General features: G+C 46.8%; 1 protein-coding gene across 2 annotated transcripts in view; it reads right to left on the bottom strand.

Moving 5' to 3' along the window:
* The window catches only part of LOC132402607 (phosphatase and actin regulator 2-like), a 66,454-nt gene extending 55,709 nt beyond the window's left edge, over positions 1–10,745 (bottom strand). The window contains exon 1 of one of the 2 annotated variants that reach the window (XM_059985511.1): positions 10,637–10,745. In XM_059985511.1, coding sequence (XP_059841494.1) covers positions 10,637–10,703 — 67 coding nt within the window. In that variant the 5' untranslated portion in view covers positions 10,704–10,745. The remainder of the gene's footprint in view (positions 1–10,636) is intronic. The other variant, XM_059985512.1, reaches the window with a different exon arrangement.
* Positions 10,746–19,454: the final 8,709 nt, after the last annotated feature.

Genomic DNA, 19,454 nt, shown 5'->3' with positions numbered 1-19,454 from the left:
TGCTCCAGTAGTCTCCAGCCCCTTGGTATGAACATTCAATTCTCCAACTTCTCTGCCTTCTTCTACTACTCATAGTGCTTTCCCCTTAGATTTCTTCTTCACCTCTCCTGCCTATCCTCTCCCTACTTCCCCTCCCCCACTCCTTGATCTTTCCTCTGATTGGTTTTCCACCCTCCCCCCACTTTCTTTATAGGGACCCGGCCCCCTCCTTCTTCAGTCCTGACGAAGGGTCTCAGCCCGAAACGTTGACTGTTCATTTCCACGGATGCTGCCCAACCTGCCGAGTTCCTCCAGCTTTTTGGTACGTCTTGATTTGACTACAGCAGCTGCAGTGTACTTTGTGAGCACTGCAAGTCGACGGCTGGTGCAGACCAGGGTGGAGAGAGCAATCCTGGCTCGTCCTCTCCCATACACAACCCGGAGGGCAGAGGGGCTGGGGGCACGGCAAGGCCCTTCACTCACTCTGTGGATTAAACCACAGCGGACCTGTTGTTCAGGATTCCTTTGACACCGTGCCCTCCCCTCTGTAACCGCTCACTTCCTAGTGTGCACTGTGGTGTGTCCGTTGAGGTGTACAGTGTGCATTGTGGTGTCCATTGTGAGGTGTACAGTGTGCATTGTGATGTGTCCATTGTGAGGTGTATAGTGTGCATTGTGGTGTGTCCGTTGTGAGGTGTATAGTGTGCATTGTGGTGTGTCTGTTGTGAGGTGTACAGTGTGCATTGTGATGTGTCCATTGTGAGGTGTACAGTGTGCATTGTGCTGTGTCCGTTGTGAGGTGTACAGTGTGCATTGTGATGTGTCCATTGTGAGGTGTACAGTGTGCATTGTGATGTGTCCATTGTGAGGTGTACAGTGTGCATTGTGATGTGTCCATTGTGAGGTGTACAGTGTGCATTGTGGTGTGTCCGTTGTGAGGTGTACAGTGTGCATTGTGGTGTGTCCGTTGTGAGGTGTACAGTGTGCATTGTGGTGTGTCCGTTGTGAGGTGTACAGTGTGCATTGTGGTGTGTCTGTTGTGAGGTGTACAGTGTGCATTGTGATGTGTCCATTGTGAGGTGTACAGTGTGCATTGTGGTGTGTCCGTTGTGAGGTGTATAGTGTGCATTGTGGTGTGTCCATTGTGAGGTGTATACTGTGCACTGTGGTGTGTCCGTTTAGGTGTATAGTGTGCATTGTGATGTGTCCATTGTGAGGTGTATAGTGTACATTGTGGTGTGTCCGTTGTGAGGTGTACAGTGTGCATTGTGAGGTGTATAGTGTGCATTGTGGTGTCCATTGTGAGGTGTACAGTGTGCATTGTGGTGTCCATTGTGAGGTGTACAGTGTGCATTGTGGTGTGTCCATTGTGAGGTGTATAGTGTGCATTGTGAGGTGTATAGTGTGCATTGTGGTGTCCATTGTGAGGTGTACAGTGTGCATTGTGGTGTCCATTGTGAGGTGTACAGTGTGCATTGTGGTGTGTCCGTTGTGAGGTGTACAGTGTGCATTGTGCTGTGTCCGTTGTGAGGTGTACAGTGTGCATTGTGCTGTGTCCGTTGTGAGGTGTACAGTGTGCATTGTGCTGTGTCCGTTGTGAGGTGTACAGTGTGCATTGTGGTGTGTCCGTTGTGAGGTGTACAGTGTGCATTGTGCTGTGTCCGTTGTGAGGTGTACAGTGTGCATTGTGGTGTGTCCGTTGTGAGGTGTATACTGAAGATACAAAAGCCCGAAAGCACATACCATCAGGCTCAAGGACAGCTTCCACCCCGCTGTGCTGTTATCACACTATTGAACAGTTCCCCTGGAGGGTAAGATGGACTACTGACCTCACAATCTACCTCCTCGCACCTAGTTGTCTGCTTTCTCTCTAAACGTTACACTTTATTCTGCACTGTTATTGTTTCACCTTGATCTGCTTTGAGGTTTACAATTCATTTCCGGTACACAAGTGTAAAGGAGAATGAAATAACTGTTACTCCAGATCTGATGCAGCACAAAAATAATAATATTGAAAACACAATAAATATAAATACATGACTTATAGATTGACTGTATGTCCATAAAGTGACTCTGGGCACAGGAGTGTCTGTGATGTACTGTGTGTGCACTGATCTGATCTGTACGAACAGCATGCAAGACAAGCTTTCCACTGTGTCACGGTACACGTGACAATAACAAACCAGTTCCAGTAACAACTCTGCCGTCCCGTTCTGACATTTCAGATCAGAATCTGGGTCTCACCGGAAAGGGCGGCATTCATGGCCAAACATGGGCTGCCCAGCACGATCCTGCCCGATCCTACTTGCAGCGTAGGACGGTTCAGCAGAGGAAAAGGCCCTTCAGCTACAATGTTGTGCCAATCCAATTCAACTGGCACTCAAACGGGCGACTAAACTGATCTTTCCTGCCTTCACAATGTCCATATCCTTCCATTTCCCTCACATTCCTGGGCCTATCTAAACATCTCTTAAAAATCCCAAAAGTATCTGCCTCTGCCACCATCCCAGGCCGTGCTTCCCAGACACCCACCACTCTGTGTAAAAATTTTGCCCCTCACATCTCCTTTGAAATTACCCCCTCTCACCTTAAATGCATGCCCTTGACATTTCAAACCTGGGAAAGAGATGCTGTCTGTCTACTCTGCCTACGCTCACTACCTCACCTTTCAGCATTGCCCCAGTTGCAATATTTAATTTGATATAGGTATGCCCTGTGGTAAGGCCCGCCAACAGGGCTCTGGTAGGCCAGTCCCCCGTACGGTGGATGCAACGGGTTGCAGAGCCACTGATGAACTCAACCAGACCATCGACTTCGGCCAATTTACCAGCACACCCTCTTGTTAATGCAAATATCTAACCAGCCAATCATGTGGCAGCAGCTCAATGCACAAAAGCATGCAGACGTGGTCAAGAGGTTCAGTTTGTCTAGAGACACAGGGAAGACCAGGCCCCTTTGTTCCAACGAACCGCACTGCGCAGCAACCCACTGATTTAACCCACGCCTAATCACGGGACAACTTACAATGACCAATTGATCTACTCACCTGTATGTCTTTGGAGTGTGGGAGGAAAACCTGTGGGTTCATGGGGAGGACATACAAACTCCTTACAGATGTCACTGAAACTGAACTCCTGACTAAAGGGCCACAAGCTGTCGCATTGTGGCACAAACCGCTAGCTACTGGAGTATCTCAGAGACTAGTGATCTCCTGGGATTATCACACACAACCGTCTGCAGAGTTTACAGAGAATGGTGCGAAAGACAAAAAAAAGCACCCAGTGAGAGGTAGCTCGGAGGTCAGAGGAGAACGGCCAGACTGGTTCAAGCTCAACCAACCAGAGATTACAAGAGTGGTGTGCAGAACAGCAACCCTGAATGCACAACACATCACACCTTGAAGCAGATGGGAGATCATGAACACACACACTGTGGACATTTTATTAGTTACGTCCAGTGCCTGCTGGGTTACATATGCACACTTCACATTTCTAACTGTAAATTACAGTAGGTATTGTACTGCACTTGTTAGACAAATAATTTCACCATATATACTCCTCTACTCCCGATACACACACGACTGTGTTGCCACGCACAGCTCCAAACTGCTGATCAAATTTGCAGATGATATGACATCGGTAGGCCTTCTTTCCAAAAATGATGAGACAGCCGACAGAGGGGAAGTCAACGCCCTGAGACAAGCTCTCCCTTGATGTCACGAAGGGAAGGAGTTGATCGTGGGTTACAGGAGGAACGGGACAGGCTAGTCTTTATTGGCATCAATGGGCCTGTAACTGAGTGGGTGAATAGTTTCAATTTCCTCAGTGTGCACATCACCGAGGATCTCGGGACTCTCCGTACCGGCAGTGTGGTGAAAAAAGCATAACAGCGCCTCCTTCACCTCAGACGGCTGAAGAAGTTCGTCAGGGGTCTCGAAATTCTCAGGACTTTCTACGGGGGCACCATCGAGAGCATCCTGACTGGCTGTGCCATCACCTGGCACGAGAACTGTACTTCCCTCAGTCACAGGGCTCTGCAGAGAGTGGTGCGGACAGCCCAGCACACCTGTGGTTGTGGACTTTCCTCTACTCGGGACATTTACAGCAGCAGGTGCACAAAGTCAGAACCAAAAGGCTCTGGGACAGCAGGCCATCAGATTGATCAACACACACTGATCTGATTGCACATCTGACTGAACATGTATACAATCAGCATTTGGGCAACATCCTCCCACATTTCCCTTCCTTACTGCTTGTACATTGCAATGGAGATGCAACATATAGATTTTCACTCCCTCATGTTGCGAGATGGATGTATGAAGTAAAATTCTAATTCTTAAAAGAAAGCCATAGTACAGAATACGGAGAAAATTTACAAGGATGTATAGTCAGGTGTGGAGGATCTGAGTTGGAAAGAAAGACTGAATTTCTTGCATTGTAGGAGTTTGAGGGGAGATTCGATAGAGGTATACAAAATTATCAGGGGTATGTATGGGGTAAATGCAAGCAGGCTTTTTCCACTGAGTTGGTGGGATGACAACCAGAGGTCATGGGTTAAGGGTGAAAGCAGAAAAGTTCAAGGGGAGTATAATGAGAAACCTCTTCACTCAGAGAGTGTCGAGTGAGCTGCCAGCAAGTGGTGCATACAAACTCCATTTCAACATTTAAGAGAGGTTTCGATTGGTCCACTGATGAGACACTCATTTTATACGAGAAAAGAAAAATTGTTCTTAGAGTGAGGCAGGAAGTCAAGAAAGGGGAAGTTCCTCAGCCAAGCTGATTATCGTTAAGAAGAGGTTTGGCTCTGTGTAGAGAAGTCCGGAGAAACTGTGGCAGATGCTTTAAATTTAGTCACAACTCGTTGTGCAACGGGGTAGCGTAGCAGTTAGCGCAATGCTATCACAGGGGACTCCACAGTCTGGAGTTCAATTCGGTCACTATGTCTACATCCTCCTGTGGAATGACTGGGTTTTCCCCGAGCGCTCCGCGGTTTCCTCCCACAGTCCAAAGCTGCACTGGGTAGGTTACTGGACATTGTCCCATGATTCAGGCAGGACTAATCAGGGTTGTTGGGTGCCGTCGAGGGGCTGGAGGGGCCTACTCGGGCTGGGAGGGGCCCTACTCCGTACTGTATTACCAAACAAATAAACAGAGAACCCATTTCAGCCAAGGTGTGGGGAGAGGGTGGAACCTGCATCCACAGGAAGGATTAGGACGAACAGGACTGGGACAGCCTCACAAGAAGATGCTGAAGGATCAGATTGGGAGGAGAGCGGATTCAGGGACAGGTATACCCCGCAGCAGAGTCTGGGGGTGATGAAGAGGATGTGAGATAAGCGGAAATGGTTGTGACTAAGCACACACACACACACACACACACCCCCCACACCCCCCCCCAGACACACTCGGAAGTGAGATTCAGAGCAACCCCAACACGATAGGCAATGTGAGGCATGAGAAGAGTGGGGCAGAGATACAGAGATAGCAGAAAAGGGCCAGTAATGCCATGAAGGAACCCATCCACCTGGTCAGAGACTGTTTGTCCCACTCCCGCCAGGGAGGAGGCTACATCACATCCACACCAGGACCAGCAGACTCAAAAACAGCTACCTTTCCCCAAGCAGTGAGGCTGATCAACACCTCCACACCCCCAACCACTACTTTATCACTTGTGCCAGAGTCACCTCATGTACAGACACTCCTGTGCCTATGTCACTTTGTAGACATACAATCAATGGATATAAACTATCTGTTTATATTTACTGTGAGATTGTTATCACTGTGTTCTTTATCTCTGGTTTTTGTGTTGCATCAGATCCAGCGCATAATTATTTCATTATCCTTTACACTTGTGTACTAGAAATGATAATGGGTGCATTGGTCATGATCTTTCAAGAATCACTGGATTCTGGCATGGTCCCAGAGGACTGGAAGATTGCAAATGTCACTCCACCCTTTCAGAAGGGGAGAAGACAAAAGGAAGGATATTATAGGCCGTTAGTTAACACCAGTTAGCCTAACCACTTGGGAAAGTGTTGGGATGAGGTTTTGAGGTGCTTGGAGACTAATGATAAAATAAGTCAAAGTCTTGCCTGACAAATCTGTTAGAGTTCTTCAAGGAAGTAACAAGCAGGGTGGACAAGGGAGAGGCAGTGGATGTCATTTACTTGGATTTACAGAAGGCGTTTGATAAGGTGTCACACACCGGGCTGCTTAACAAGATAAAATCCTTTGGTGTTACAGGTAAGATACTGGTAGGGATAGAGGAATGGCTGACAGACAGGAGGCTGCAAGTGGGAATAAAGTGAGCTTTTTCTGGTTGGTTTACAGTGGCTAGTGGTATTTCTCAGGGGTCAGTTTTGGGACTGCTACTTTTCACATTGTTTACCAGTGATTTAGATAATGGAATTGATGGCTTTGTGGCAAAGTTTGCAGATACGAGGACAGGTGGAGGGGTCGGTAGTGCTGAGGAATCAATGTGATTGCAGCAGGGCTTAGACAAATTGGAAGAATGAGCAAAAAAGTGGCAGATGGAATATAGTGTTGGGAAATGTATGATAATGCATTTTGGTAAAGTAACAATAGTGTGAACTATTACCTAAATGGGGAGAAGGTTCAAAATCAGAGGTATAGAGAGACTTACAAGTCCTCATGCAAGACACCCAGAAGGTTAACTGAGTCTGTAGTAAAGAAGGCAAATGCAATGTTGGCATTTATTTCAAGTGGAATAGAATACAAGAGGAAGGAAATAATGCTGAGCCTTTATAAGACAATAGACAGGTCACACTGGAGTCTTGTCAACAGTTTTAGGCCCCACATCTCAGAACGGATGTGTTGTCATTGGAGAGTCCAGGAGAGGTTCACGAGAATGATTCTGGAAATGAAGGGGTTAACATATGAGGAGCATTTGGCAGCTTTGGGCCTGTACTCACTGGAATTTAGAAGAATGCAGGGGGATCTCATTGAAACCTAACCGAAAGTTGAAAGGACCAGATAGGGTGGATGTGGAGAGAATGTTTCCTATGGTGGGAGTGTCCAGGACAGCCTCAAAATTGATGAACACAGGTGAGGAGGAATTTATTTTTAGCCAGAGAGTAGTGAACCGGTGGAATGCTCTGCCACAGACTGTGGTGGAGGCCAAGTCTGTGGGTATATTTAAGGTGGAAGTTGATTGTTTCCGGATCAGTTGGGGCATCAAAGGATGTGGTGAGAAGGCAGGTGTATAGGGTTGAGTTGGATCTGGGATCAGCCATGATGGAATGGTAGAGCAGCCTCGATGGGCTGAATGGCCTAATTCTGCTCCCATGTCTTACAGACATCTTGAATCTGAAGAGGGCCTTCTCCAGTTGGCTGCCGGTGACTCATGGTGTTCCACCGGGGTTGGAGTTGGGACTGCTTCTTTTTACATCATACAGTACTCTGCAGAAGACTTTGGCACATAGACTTCTGTTGGTGGGCATAGATCCTGTGCAGAGTACTGTAGAAATTTTATGTATTGCACTGTACTGCTGCCATAAATAACAATTTCATGATGTATGTGAGTGATGATAGACCTGATTCTGATTTGGGTCTCTATTGTGGACTGAAAGTGCAAACTCGCTCTCCGCTCCATGTTGACAAATACAGTACTGTGCAGAATTAAACACGAGGAAATCTACAGATGCTGGAAATTCAAGCAACACACACAAAATGCTGGTGGAACACAGCAGGTCAGGCAGCATCTATAGGGAGAAGCGCTGTCGACGTCTCGGGCCGAAATGTCGACGGTGCTTCTCCCTATAGATGCTGCTTGGCCTGCTGCGTTCCACCAGCATTTTGTGTGCGTTACTGTGCAGAATTAGGCCATTTGGCCCATTAAATCCATTTTGCCATGCGATCATGGCTGATTTATTTCCTATCTCAACCTCATTCTCCTGCCGTCTCCCCAACTACTTCACCCTTGCACTTTCTTTGTTCACCTGCTCTGCACTCTGCCTGGAAATGCAACACTATTTTTTGCAACTCTTCACACAAGAGGTCAGCTAATAAATGACGGGATCTTGCTGTGCTCCTTAATAACTGTATCTGCACTTTACTGCTCGCAAATTGTGTTGGGACCTTCCGGAATGGAAACAAGAGGCAGTATCGCCACACATCTTTTAACTGAGATCTCTACTCTGTTGAATGGAGCTGAGAGTGAAAATAAATCGGCTGTAATTGAATGGTAGAGCATAATTGATGGGCCAAATGGCCCAATACTGCTCCTGAGTCTTACTGATTTCCCTTTGTACTACTGCGATGTATTTCTGTGTGGAATGCAAGCAAACAAAAGATTTTCACGTTATCTTGATACAGATGACAATTAACAAGCCAATTCACTGGCCGAGGGGTGGTCATGTTGTAAAGGTGCTACAGAAATCCTGTAAACAGAACCACTGCCAAAGCAAATAAAATATTGCATGTGTTCACACAAGAATTCTCTAAAGAACCACTGGGTTCAGTGACCAAGTGCATACCACTTTACCAAATTCACCGGAAAATGGCAGATGGAATTTAATGAAGACAAGGAAGAGGTTTTGCAGTTTGGTAGGACCAGCCAGGGCAGGTCTGAGACAGTGAACGATAGGGCCCTGAGGTGTGTGGTAGAACAAAGGGATCTGGCAATACAGGTCCATGGTTCACTGAAAGTGGCATCACCGGCAGATAGGGTTGTAAGGAAAGCTGGCACATCGGTCTTCCTAAATCAAAGTGTTGAGTACAGGAGCTGGGACGTTATGTTGAAGTTGTAAAGACGTTAGTGAGGCCCAGTTTGGAGTTCTGACCACCTTCCTACAGGAAAGATGTAAGTGAGGTTGAAAGAGCGCAGAGAAAATTTACAACGATGCTGCGGGGACATGAGTTAGGGGAGGTTAGGACTTTTCCCTGGAGTGTAGGAGAAAGTGGAGAGCTTTGATAGAGGCGTGAAAAATTATTCAGGGTGGGAGGCAGCCGTCGATCCCGGGGATCACGGGTTAGCACCTCTGGTGGACTGTGTCCTCTCCAGGGTGCAAGCCTGGGTAGGGAGATCAGAGGAACCGACTGTTTTCCATACAGCGGGCTCCCCCCTCCACGTCACTGATGTAGTCCAAGGGCTGATACAGCTTGGCACCAGTGTCGTCGCAGAGGTTGCCAGAGTGAAGTTGTAAACAACATCAAACTGCCTTAGGGACCTCGGCTCCGGGTTTCTTCCCAGGGTTTACTCCCGAAGTCTTTTCCATGGGTGGGTATGGCCGCAAGGCAGCGGAGATTTAAAATCAGAGTTTTCCTTCTCCTAGGCGGGCTGATGAGCCCCACCTGCCCGATATAAGGGGTATAGAAAGGGTAAATGCAAGCAGACTTCTTCCACTGAGGTTGAGTGAGACTAAAACCAGAGGTCATGAGTTAAGGGTGAAAGATGGAATGTATAAGGCAAATATCAGAATCAGGCCTCCCTGCCCTCTATTGTGGACCTGTACTCTTCCAGGGTGGGGAACATCATAAAGGACTCCTTCCATCCTGCGCACGGACTGTTTGAACTGCTTCCGTCTGGTAGGCACTTCAGATCCCTCCAGACTAAGACTAATAGGCACTGGAGAAGTTTTTTCCCTACTGCGGTCACTTTGCTGAACAGTTGACTGCCGGTTAACTGTCGGCTAACTATTACTTGGATTGCACTACCTGTATGTATAACCTATATTTTCATTTATGTTTATCATTATTATTGTTATGAGCAGAGAGACAACATCTGCCGGAAGTAAATTCCTTGTATGTGCACAGGTACTTGGCGATTAAAGTCTGATTCTGATCATCACCGGCATGTGCCGTGAGAGGGACCTTCACTTAGAGAGGGTGGTGAGAGCGTGGAATGAGCTGCCAGGGGAAGTGGTGGCTGTGGGCTCGATAATGAACATTTAAGAGAAGTTTGGATGACTACACGGATGGGAGGTGTATGGAGGGCTGTGGTGTGGGTGTAGCTCGATAAACAGTTCAGCATGGACTAAATGGGCTAGAGGGCCTGATTTTGAGCTGTGGTGGTCTACGGCTGTGACACCCTCAGTTGTTGTGGCCAGGGATCGGGGCGGGGACATGGCGTGTCTCGAGACACCTTCCCACATTTGCGGAGGCCAGGAGAGAGGCAGAATATCAAAACATTTCCTCAAAACGCCCAACGCTCTGACAGTGTGAAAGGTAGGAAGCAGCGAGTCAGGGGTGTGCAGGAGCTGAGGACGGTGGTGAACACAGGGCTCCGCTCAGCAGCTCAGGAGTTAGCTGTCTGGCCACGGCTGGGGTTAATTTGCTTCACAGTGCACGGACAGGAGGGGAGACACAGAGGGATGGTGGAGTGACAGGGAGGTGGAAAGGGAGTAATGGAGATTCAGAGGTGGATTGAGTGTGTACATCTCCTCAGACAGAATCCAACATTAGGGCTGGACCCTCGGTTTACAAGGGCCGTCAGAAACACTGCCACAAGACGAGCCTCCACGCGGGAGAAGGTTGTGGGCGCTGCGCCATCTTTACGGACTGACAGAGGACCATTGATAGGAGTTAGTCACAGGGAGTTTCCCAGTCAGCGCCCTCAGATGTGACGCTGGTCTCACTGCTGGCAAGGCATTCCCCCAGAGAGAGATCCCTCCCTCTACCCGGCCCCCTGGGTGACTTACCCGGATCAGGAACCTCCTTCAACACGCCCCTCCTGACCAACTCCTCCCTACTCTGCCTCGCCGACATCTTCCGCTCCAGCACTATAAGGGCAAGAGAAAGAAGAGGAAGAGTTAGTGGCGGGACACGGTATCACCAGCTGTCGATCGCTCAGTGTGAACAGAGTGCAATCCGTCACCGAAAGCAGCCTCCCCTCCATGGGCCCTGTCTTCACCTTGCAGCCTGGGTAAAGCCCCCACCCACACCGGATATCCTCCCCTCTCCCACTGGGCAGAAGATACAAAAGCCTGAAAGCCTGTACCACCAGGCTCAAGATCAGGTCCTATCCCACTGGTCAATGGACATCTCTCACACTGCAATTTCAGCTTCTGATTTCTAAATCTACCTCATCGGCCCATGCACTTACTGTATCTGACCATTGCACTTCCCCTATAACTCAGAGCTTAGAACCTTACAGCACAATACAGGCCTGTTGGCCCACCATGTAACCTACTCCAAGATTAATCTAACCCGTCTCTCCTACAGAGCCCCCACTTTTCGATCACCCATGTGTCCATCTCAGAGTTTCTTAAATGTCTCTAATGTATCTGCCTCTACCTTCACCAGGGTGTTCCACACACTCTCCACTCTCCGTGTAAAGAAATTACCCCAACAGCCCTCCTATACTTTCCTCCAACCACCTTAAGTCGTCACTTTTATTGTCATTTCAACCGTAACTGCTGGTACAGTACATAGTAAAAATGAGACAATGTTATTAAGGACCATGGTGTTACATGACACAGTACAGAAACTAGACTGAACTACGTAAAAAAAAAAACACAAAAAAAATACACACAACAAATACACTAGACTACAGACCTACCCAGGACTACATAAAGTACTCAAGACAGTGCAGACATTACAATAAATAATAAACAATGACAAGGTGTCAGTCCTGGCTCTAGGTATTGAGGAGTCTGATAAAGTTATGCCCCCTTGTATAGTCATTTCTGCTCTGGGAAAAAGTCTCTGGCTGTCCACTGAATCTATGCTTCTTGAGCTGCTAAACCTCTACAAGTCACATCTCATCCTCCTTTGCTGCAAAGAGTTTGCCCAACCTTTCCTCATAAGACATGCCCTCTAATCCAGGCCACATCCTGGTAAATCTCCTCTGCACCCTCTAAAACTTCCACACCCTTCCTGTGATGAGGTGACCAGAACTGAACACAACATTCCAAGCGTGGTTGAATTAGGGTTTTCCAGAGCTGCAACTTTATCTCGTGGCTCTTGAGCGCATTTCCTAGTGAATGCCAACACACCATACGCCTTCCTAAGCACCCTATCAATTTGCATGGCAACTTCGCAGGATTTTCCAAAAGGGCACCAGTACTCCTCCACACTAAGAATCTCGCCATTAACCCTCCACTTGACCTTCAAGTTCAACCTTCCAAAGTGAATCACCTCACACTTTTGGGATTGAATGCCATCTGCCACTTCTCTGCATCCTATCAACGTCCCATTGTAACCTACAACAACCTTCTACACAACCTACTGTACCGCCGACCTTTGTGTGGCGACTGTAACACTCTACACTTGGCTTTCTCTTTGTCCTACTGGGCGTGTTTGTGTACCAAATTAGCTGCCTGGATGGCAAAGGGTTTTGCACCGTCAATAACGTACATGCGAGAATAATGAACCATTCCAAGATCTCCCCCAACAGCATGCGACTAATGCAAGTTCAGGGTTACACTGAGGTCACGCTACCCAATTACACCCAAGCGACCAATTAACCTACGTCCTTGGAACGTGGAAGAAAATCAGAGAACCCAGGGAAAACCCATGTGGTCAACATAGAAACTCAAGTCTTCCTCCCAGCATTGGTGAATCAAGAACTAGAGGGTAAGAATTTGGAGAGATGGGGAAGAGATTTTGTAGGATACTGAGCATAGAGTGATCAGTATATGGAATGAGCTGCTACATTTCCTATCCACTACTTGGACAGGTATATGGATGGGAAAGGTTTAGAGGAATATGGGCCAAACATGGGCAGATGGGACTAGCTTAAAAACCTTGAACAGCATGGAACAGTTGGGCTGAATGGCCTGCTTCTTTGTTGTATAATCCTATGATGTTGATTGGAGTGATGCTCTACAGATCAGAAGTGCAGATTGGAAACAACAGCTCCACCTTGTTGGCAATCAACGCAGGTACACCTCAACAATGCGTGCTTCTCCACTCTCTCTATACCCAGGACTGCGTGGATAGATACGGCTGAAATGCTGTCTACAAATCTGCCAATGACAGTACTGGCAGAATCACAGATGGTAACAAGGAGGAGCACAGGGGTGAGATAGATTAATTGCTGGAGTGGTGTCATAGTAACAAACTTTGCTCTGAACATCTATAAGACCAAGGAACTGATTGTGGACTTCATGAAGCTTAAGACAAGGGAACACAATGCAGTACTCATCGAGGGATCAGCAGTAGAAAGGGAGACCAGTTTCAAGTTCTTGGGTGTCAACATCTCTGAAGATTTATCCTTGGCCTAATATATTGTTGCAATTACAAAGAAGACATAACAATGGTAATATTTCATTTGGAGTTTGAAGAGATTTGTTATGTCACTAAAGACACTCACAAATTTCTACTGAAGTTCTGTGGTGAGCATTCTAGCTGGCTGCATCACCGTCTTGACCACTGCAAATGATCGGAAAAAGCTGCAGAGGGTGGTAAATTCAGCCAAACTCCATTATGGGCACTGTCCTCCCCAGCATCAAGGGTACCTTCGAAAGGTGGCATTCATCATTAAGAACCCCATCACTCAGGAAATGCCCTCTCATTACTACCATCAATGAGGAGGTACAGGAGCCTGAAGAGACACACTCAGTGTTTCAGGAACAGCTTCTTCCCCTCTGCAGATTTCTAAATGGACAATGAACCCATGTGCATTATCTCATTAATTTTGCTCTCTTCCTGCTCTACTTGTTTAATTTTTTTGACATACATTTCTTTCTTGTTGTAATTTAAAGGTTTTTTTAATGCATGACACTGTTCTTCTGCCACACACAAAATAACAAATTTCACAATACACGTGAGGAATACTCAACGTGATTCTAGTTCTGATTCAGCACATCATGAGACTCAAACAAACAGAAGTAGAAAAGCAGGGCGTCTTTTTACCCAGACGTCACCCTGTGGACTGTAATCCCACTCAAAGCCCTTCTTTGTAAGGGAGTTAATTGACGCAGCGTTAATTAACTCCTGTGCTTACAGAGAGACTCTATTCTACGGCTGTGCGTGGAAAAGCCTCTTCTAATCCGCACCACCACTGGCCAACTTTGCACTGAAACATTCCCAGTCGGTGTCCAAACTAAATAATCTGCTTTGAAATGATGTATTGGCACAGTCCGGCATTCCAACAAGATAAAGACCCATTTTGTCAACACCGACACAACAGAGGTGAGTCCAGACATCCAGAACAAAGGAAAGTTGAACTGGAACTGAAATGCAGGCCCCCCCCCCCCCCCCACCGAGTTAAACTTTTAAAATATATTCTTTCAATTTATAGAACATAGAAGAGTGCAGCACATTACAGACCCTTTGGCCCCTGATCTTGTACCAACCTTTTCACTCAATCTAGCCCTTCCTAGGGGGAAAAAATCCACTGACTGTCCACTCGATCCCTGCCTCTTATCATCTTATACACCTCTATCAAGTCACCTCTCATCCTCCATCACTCCAAAGAGAAAAGACCCAACTCGTTCAACCTATCTTCATAAGATATGCTCTCTAATGCAGGCAGCACCCTGGCAAATCTCCTCTGCAACCTCTCTAATGCTTCCACATCGCTCCTATAATGAGGTGACCAAAGCTGAACACAATATTCCAAATACAATTCTGACGCAAAGATCAACCTAACCTGTAGGGACCATATATCTCTCCTCTATCTGTTTTGCATTCTGTATTGTGTGTTTGTGATGTTTAAAATGGTAATCAGTCACGTGTGTGGAGATGTGGTAAAAGTGAAGGGAATAAGTTATGATTTTTTGCTTATTTCAGGCCAGTTTGTAGCTTGGGACTGGCGGTTGTCATATTTTTTGCTGACCACTGACTATCACTGAATAATGCTTAGCTTACATGGGTATGTTGAAGTACATTGCATCAAGATTGTATGAAAAAGGATCAATTCTAACCGACATTTTGATGACCAGCTCTGCCACCTTCATCAAGGATGATGTCTGGGCACGTATTTTTTTTCATTAATTCTGACTAATCTGGGATCACGTGTTGGGGGAGACAGTCAGAGCAGTGGTGTGCTCCGTATGCAGTATGTGGGAGGTCAGGGTCAACACAGTTGTCCCTGATGACCACACCTGCAAAAGGTGCGTCCAGCTGCAGCTCCTATCAGCCCGAGTTAGGGAGGCAGAGGCAGAGATAGATAAGAGTTATCGGGAGGTAGTCACTCCGAAAAGACAGGAGGTAGGCAAATGGGTGACAGTCAAGAGAGGCAGTGGGAGCAGACAGAGAGAGAAGAGCACCCCTGTGGCCGTTCCCATCAACAATAAGTATACCGTTTTGGATACTGTTGGTGGGGATGACCTACCAAGAACAAGTTACAGTGGTCCTGTCTCCGGCACTGAGGTTGGACCCTTGACTAGGAAAGGGAGGAGGGAAGAGAAGAGAGCGGTAGTGATAGGGGATTCTATAGTCAGGGGGGCACATAGGAGATTTTGTGGGGAAGATCGGGAGTCTCGGATGGTATGTTGCCTCCCTGGTGCTGGGGTCCGGGACATCTCAGATCGGGTGCAGGTTATTCTCGAGAGGGAGGGCAAGAATCCAGATGTTGTGGTGATTGTAAGGACCAACGACGTGGGTAGGATGAGTGAGGGGGTCCTGCGTAGGGAGTTCAGGGAGTTAGGTGCGAAGCTGAAGAGCGGGACCTCCAGGGTAACAATCTCAGGATTGCTACCTGTGCCACGTGCGAGTGAGGCAAGGAACAGAAAGATTATATAGATTAATACGTGGCTGAGAGGATGGTGCAGGAGGGAGGGCTTCAGGTTTTTAGATAACTGGGCTTTGTTCCAGGGAAGGTGGGATCTGTTCTGATGGGACAGTTTACACCTGAACTGGAGTGGTACGAACATTCTTGCAGGAAAGTTTGCTAGTGCTTCTTGGGGGGGGGGGTTAAAACTAAATTTGCAGGGGGCGGGGATCCAGAATGTGAGAGAGGATAGCGAGAGGAAGAATAAAGGACAGGTGGGGACTACACGGTTCCGGAATATTAAGTATGTAGTAGAGGAAGGTGGGGCGGAACAAGTGATAAGGAGGACACATGTACAGACGGATGGTCTGACGGAGCATGGAGTTAAATGTGCAGAAAGAGTAAGTAAATTTAGGAAGGACAACAAAATTCAAGGGGTGTATAGCCCGATGGGGGTTTGGGGAGCTGGGTTAAGCACAATAGGCAGAGATTTAAACAGAGAGAGGAGAAATGGGCTAAAAATTCTATATCTGAATGCACGAGGTGTCAGAAATAAGGCGGATGAGCTTGAAGCTCAGGTGCAAATGGGTAACTATGATGTTGTTGGGATAACGGAGACATGGCTGCAGGGAGATCAGACCTGGGAAATGAATGTATAAGGGTATACGTGCTATCGTAGGGACAGAAATGTGGGCAGAGGGGGTGGGGTGGCCCTGTTGGTGAGGAATGAGATTCAGTCCTTTGCAAGGGGGGACATAGGATCAGGAGAAGTAGAGTCTGTGTGGATAGAACTGAGGAACAGTAAGAGCAAAAAGACCCTAATGGGTGTTGTCTACAGGCCACCAAACAGTGGCATGGATATTGGTTGCAAGTTGAATAGGGAGTTAACATTGGCATGTGGCAAAGGTAATGTCGCAGTAGTTATGGGGGATTTCAACATGCAGGTGAACTGGGAGAATCAGGTTGGTGCTGGACCCCAGGATAGGGAGTTTGTAGAGTACTTACGGGATGCATTCTTGGAACAGCTTGTATGAGAGCCGACCAGGGACAAGACTATTCTGGATTTACTGGTGTGTAATTAACAGGATTTGATAAGCGATCTTGAAGTAAAGGAGCCATTAGGAGGTAGTGATCATAATATGATAAGCTTTTATCTGCAATTTGAGAAGGATAAGGGGAGCTCGGAGGTGTCAGTGTTGCAGTTGAACAGGGAAAACTATGGAGCCATGAGGGAGGAGCTGGCCAAAGTTGACTGGACGGATAGCCTAGCAGAAAAGACAGTGGAACAGCAATGGCAGGTATTCTTGGGAATAATGCACAAGGTGCAAAATCAGTTCATCCCCCGGAGAAAGAAGGATTCAAAGGGGGGGGGAAGGGGCACAGTGTTGACAAAGGAAGTCAGAGATTGCATAGCATTAAAAAAAAGGAAGTATGACAGAGCGAAGGTGAGTGGGAAGACAGATGATTGGGAAATTTTTAAGAAACATCAGAACTTAACTAAAAAGGAAATACGGGGAGGAAAAATGAGATACGAACACAAGCTAGCCAGGAATATAAAGGAAGATAGCAAAAGCTTTTTTAGGTACGTGAAGAGAAAGAAGATAGTTAAGAACAATGTTGGGCCCTTGAAGAATGAATTGGGTGAAATTGTTATAGGAAACAGAGAAATGGCAGAAGAATTTAATAAGTACTTTAGATCTGTCTTCACTAGGGAAGACACAAGCAATCTCCCAGATATATTGATGGGCCAAGGACATAGGGTAACAGAGGAACTGAAACAGATTGATATTCGGAAGGAAACGGTGATGAGTAGACTAATGGGACTGAAGGCTAACAAGTCCCCAAGTCCAGATAGTCTGCATCCTAGGGTACTAAAGGAGGTGGCTCTGGAAATTGCGGATGCATTGGTAATCATTTTCCAATGTTCCTTAGATTCAGGATCAGTTCCTGAGGATTGGAGAATGGCTAATGTTATCCCACTTTTTAAGAAAGGAGGGAGGGAGAAAACAGAGAACTATCATGCTGTTAGCCTAATCTCAGTAGTGGGGAAGATGCTAGAGTCCATTATTAAAGATGAAATAGTGGCATATCTAGATAGCAGTGATAGGATTGGGCCGAGCCAGCATGGATTTACCAAGGGCAAATCATGCTTGACTAATCTATTGGAGTTTTTCGAGGATGTAACCAGGAAGTTAGACGGGGGAGATCCAGTGAATGTAGTGTACCTCGATTTTCAGAAGGCATTTGATAAGGTCCCACATAGGAGATTGGTGGGTAAAATCAGAGCTCATGGCATTGGGGGGAAGATATTGACATGGATAGAAAACTGGTTGGCAGATAGAAAGCAAAGGGTAGCGGTGAATGGGTGTTTCTCGGAATGACAGGTGGTGACTAGTGGGGTGCCACAGGGCTTGGTATTGGGACCACAGCTGTTTACGATTTACATCAACGATTTAGATGAAGGCATTGAGTATAACATCAGCAAGTTTGCTGATGATACTAAGCTGGGTGGCAGTGTGACGTGTGATGAGGATGTTAGGAGAATTCAGGGAGACTTGGATAGGCTGGGTGAGTGGGCAGGTACTTGGCAGATGACGTTTAATGTGAAAAAGTGAGAGGTTATCCACTTTGGGAGCAAGAACAGGAAGGCAGACTATTATCTGAATGGTGTAGAGTTAGGTAAGGGAAAAATACAAAGAGATATAGGAGTCATTGTTCATCAGTCACTGAAGGTGAATGAGCAAGTGCAGCAGGCAGTAAAGAAGGCTAATAGAATGTTGGCCTTTATTACAAAGGGAATTGAGTACTAGAGCAAGGAAATCCTTTTGCATTTGTCCAGGGCCCTGGTGAGACCACACCTGGAGTATTGTGTACAATTTTGGTCTCCAGGGTTAAGGAAGGACATCCTGGCTGTAGAGGAAGTGCAGCGTAGATTCACAAGGTTAATTCCTGGGATGTCCAGACTGTCTTACGCAGAGAGGTTAGAGAGACTGGGCTTGTACACGCTGGAATTAAGGAGATTGAGAGGGGATCTGATGGCAACATATAAGATGATTAAGGGATTGGACAAGATAGAGGCAGGAAATATGTTCCAGATGCTGGGAGAGTCCAGTACCAGAGGGCATGGTTTAAGAATAAGGGGTAGGTCATTTAGGACAGAGTTAAGGGAAAACTTCTTCTCCCTGAGAGTTATGGGGGTGTGGAATGCACTGCCTCAGAAGGCAGTGGAGGCCAATTCTCTGGATGCTTTCAAGAAGGAGCTAGATAGGTATCTTATGGATAGGGGAATCAAGGGATATGGGAACAAGGCAGGAACTGGGTGTTGATAGTAGATGATCAGCCATGATCTCAGAATGGCGGTACAGGCTTGAAGGGCTGAATGGTTTATTTCTGCATCTATTGTATTTATACCCTGTAGTCTGTCCCTCCTGATTGGATGAGGACTAACCAATCAGATTTCTGCTCTACCATCTTGTTTATAATCGAATTCCAGTTCTTACTTGGAGCAAGACCTTTGTCTTTGTTAAAAATTTTTTCATCTAGTTAGTTCTATTTCAATAGCTTCCTTCACCAGGCAGTCCCAAAAGCCATTGGAGCGGCACAGTAGTTTTGTGCCGTCAAAGTCAATCCTACGGCCATTGCGAATGCAATGTTCTGCTCCCGCCAATTTCTCCAGGTAACTCAAATGGATACACCTCCTGAGGGGGTTTCCACCGTGCGGCCCTCCCCACTGGCCTTTGGGACTGCCCGCTGAAGGAAGTCATTGAAATGAAACTAGAGAAAAATAATTTTAACAAAGACGAAGGTCACACGCTTAGCAAGAACTGGAATTTGATTGCAAACAGGGTGGGAGAGGGAAA

Source organism: Hypanus sabinus, chromosome 12 (genome assembly GCF_030144855.1).
Source record: "Hypanus sabinus isolate sHypSab1 chromosome 12, sHypSab1.hap1, whole genome shotgun sequence".
NCBI lineage: Eukaryota > Metazoa > Chordata > Chondrichthyes > Myliobatiformes > Dasyatidae > Hypanus > Hypanus sabinus.
Note: the sequence above shows the minus strand (reverse complement) of the source record. Positions and strands in the feature narration are given on the sequence as shown.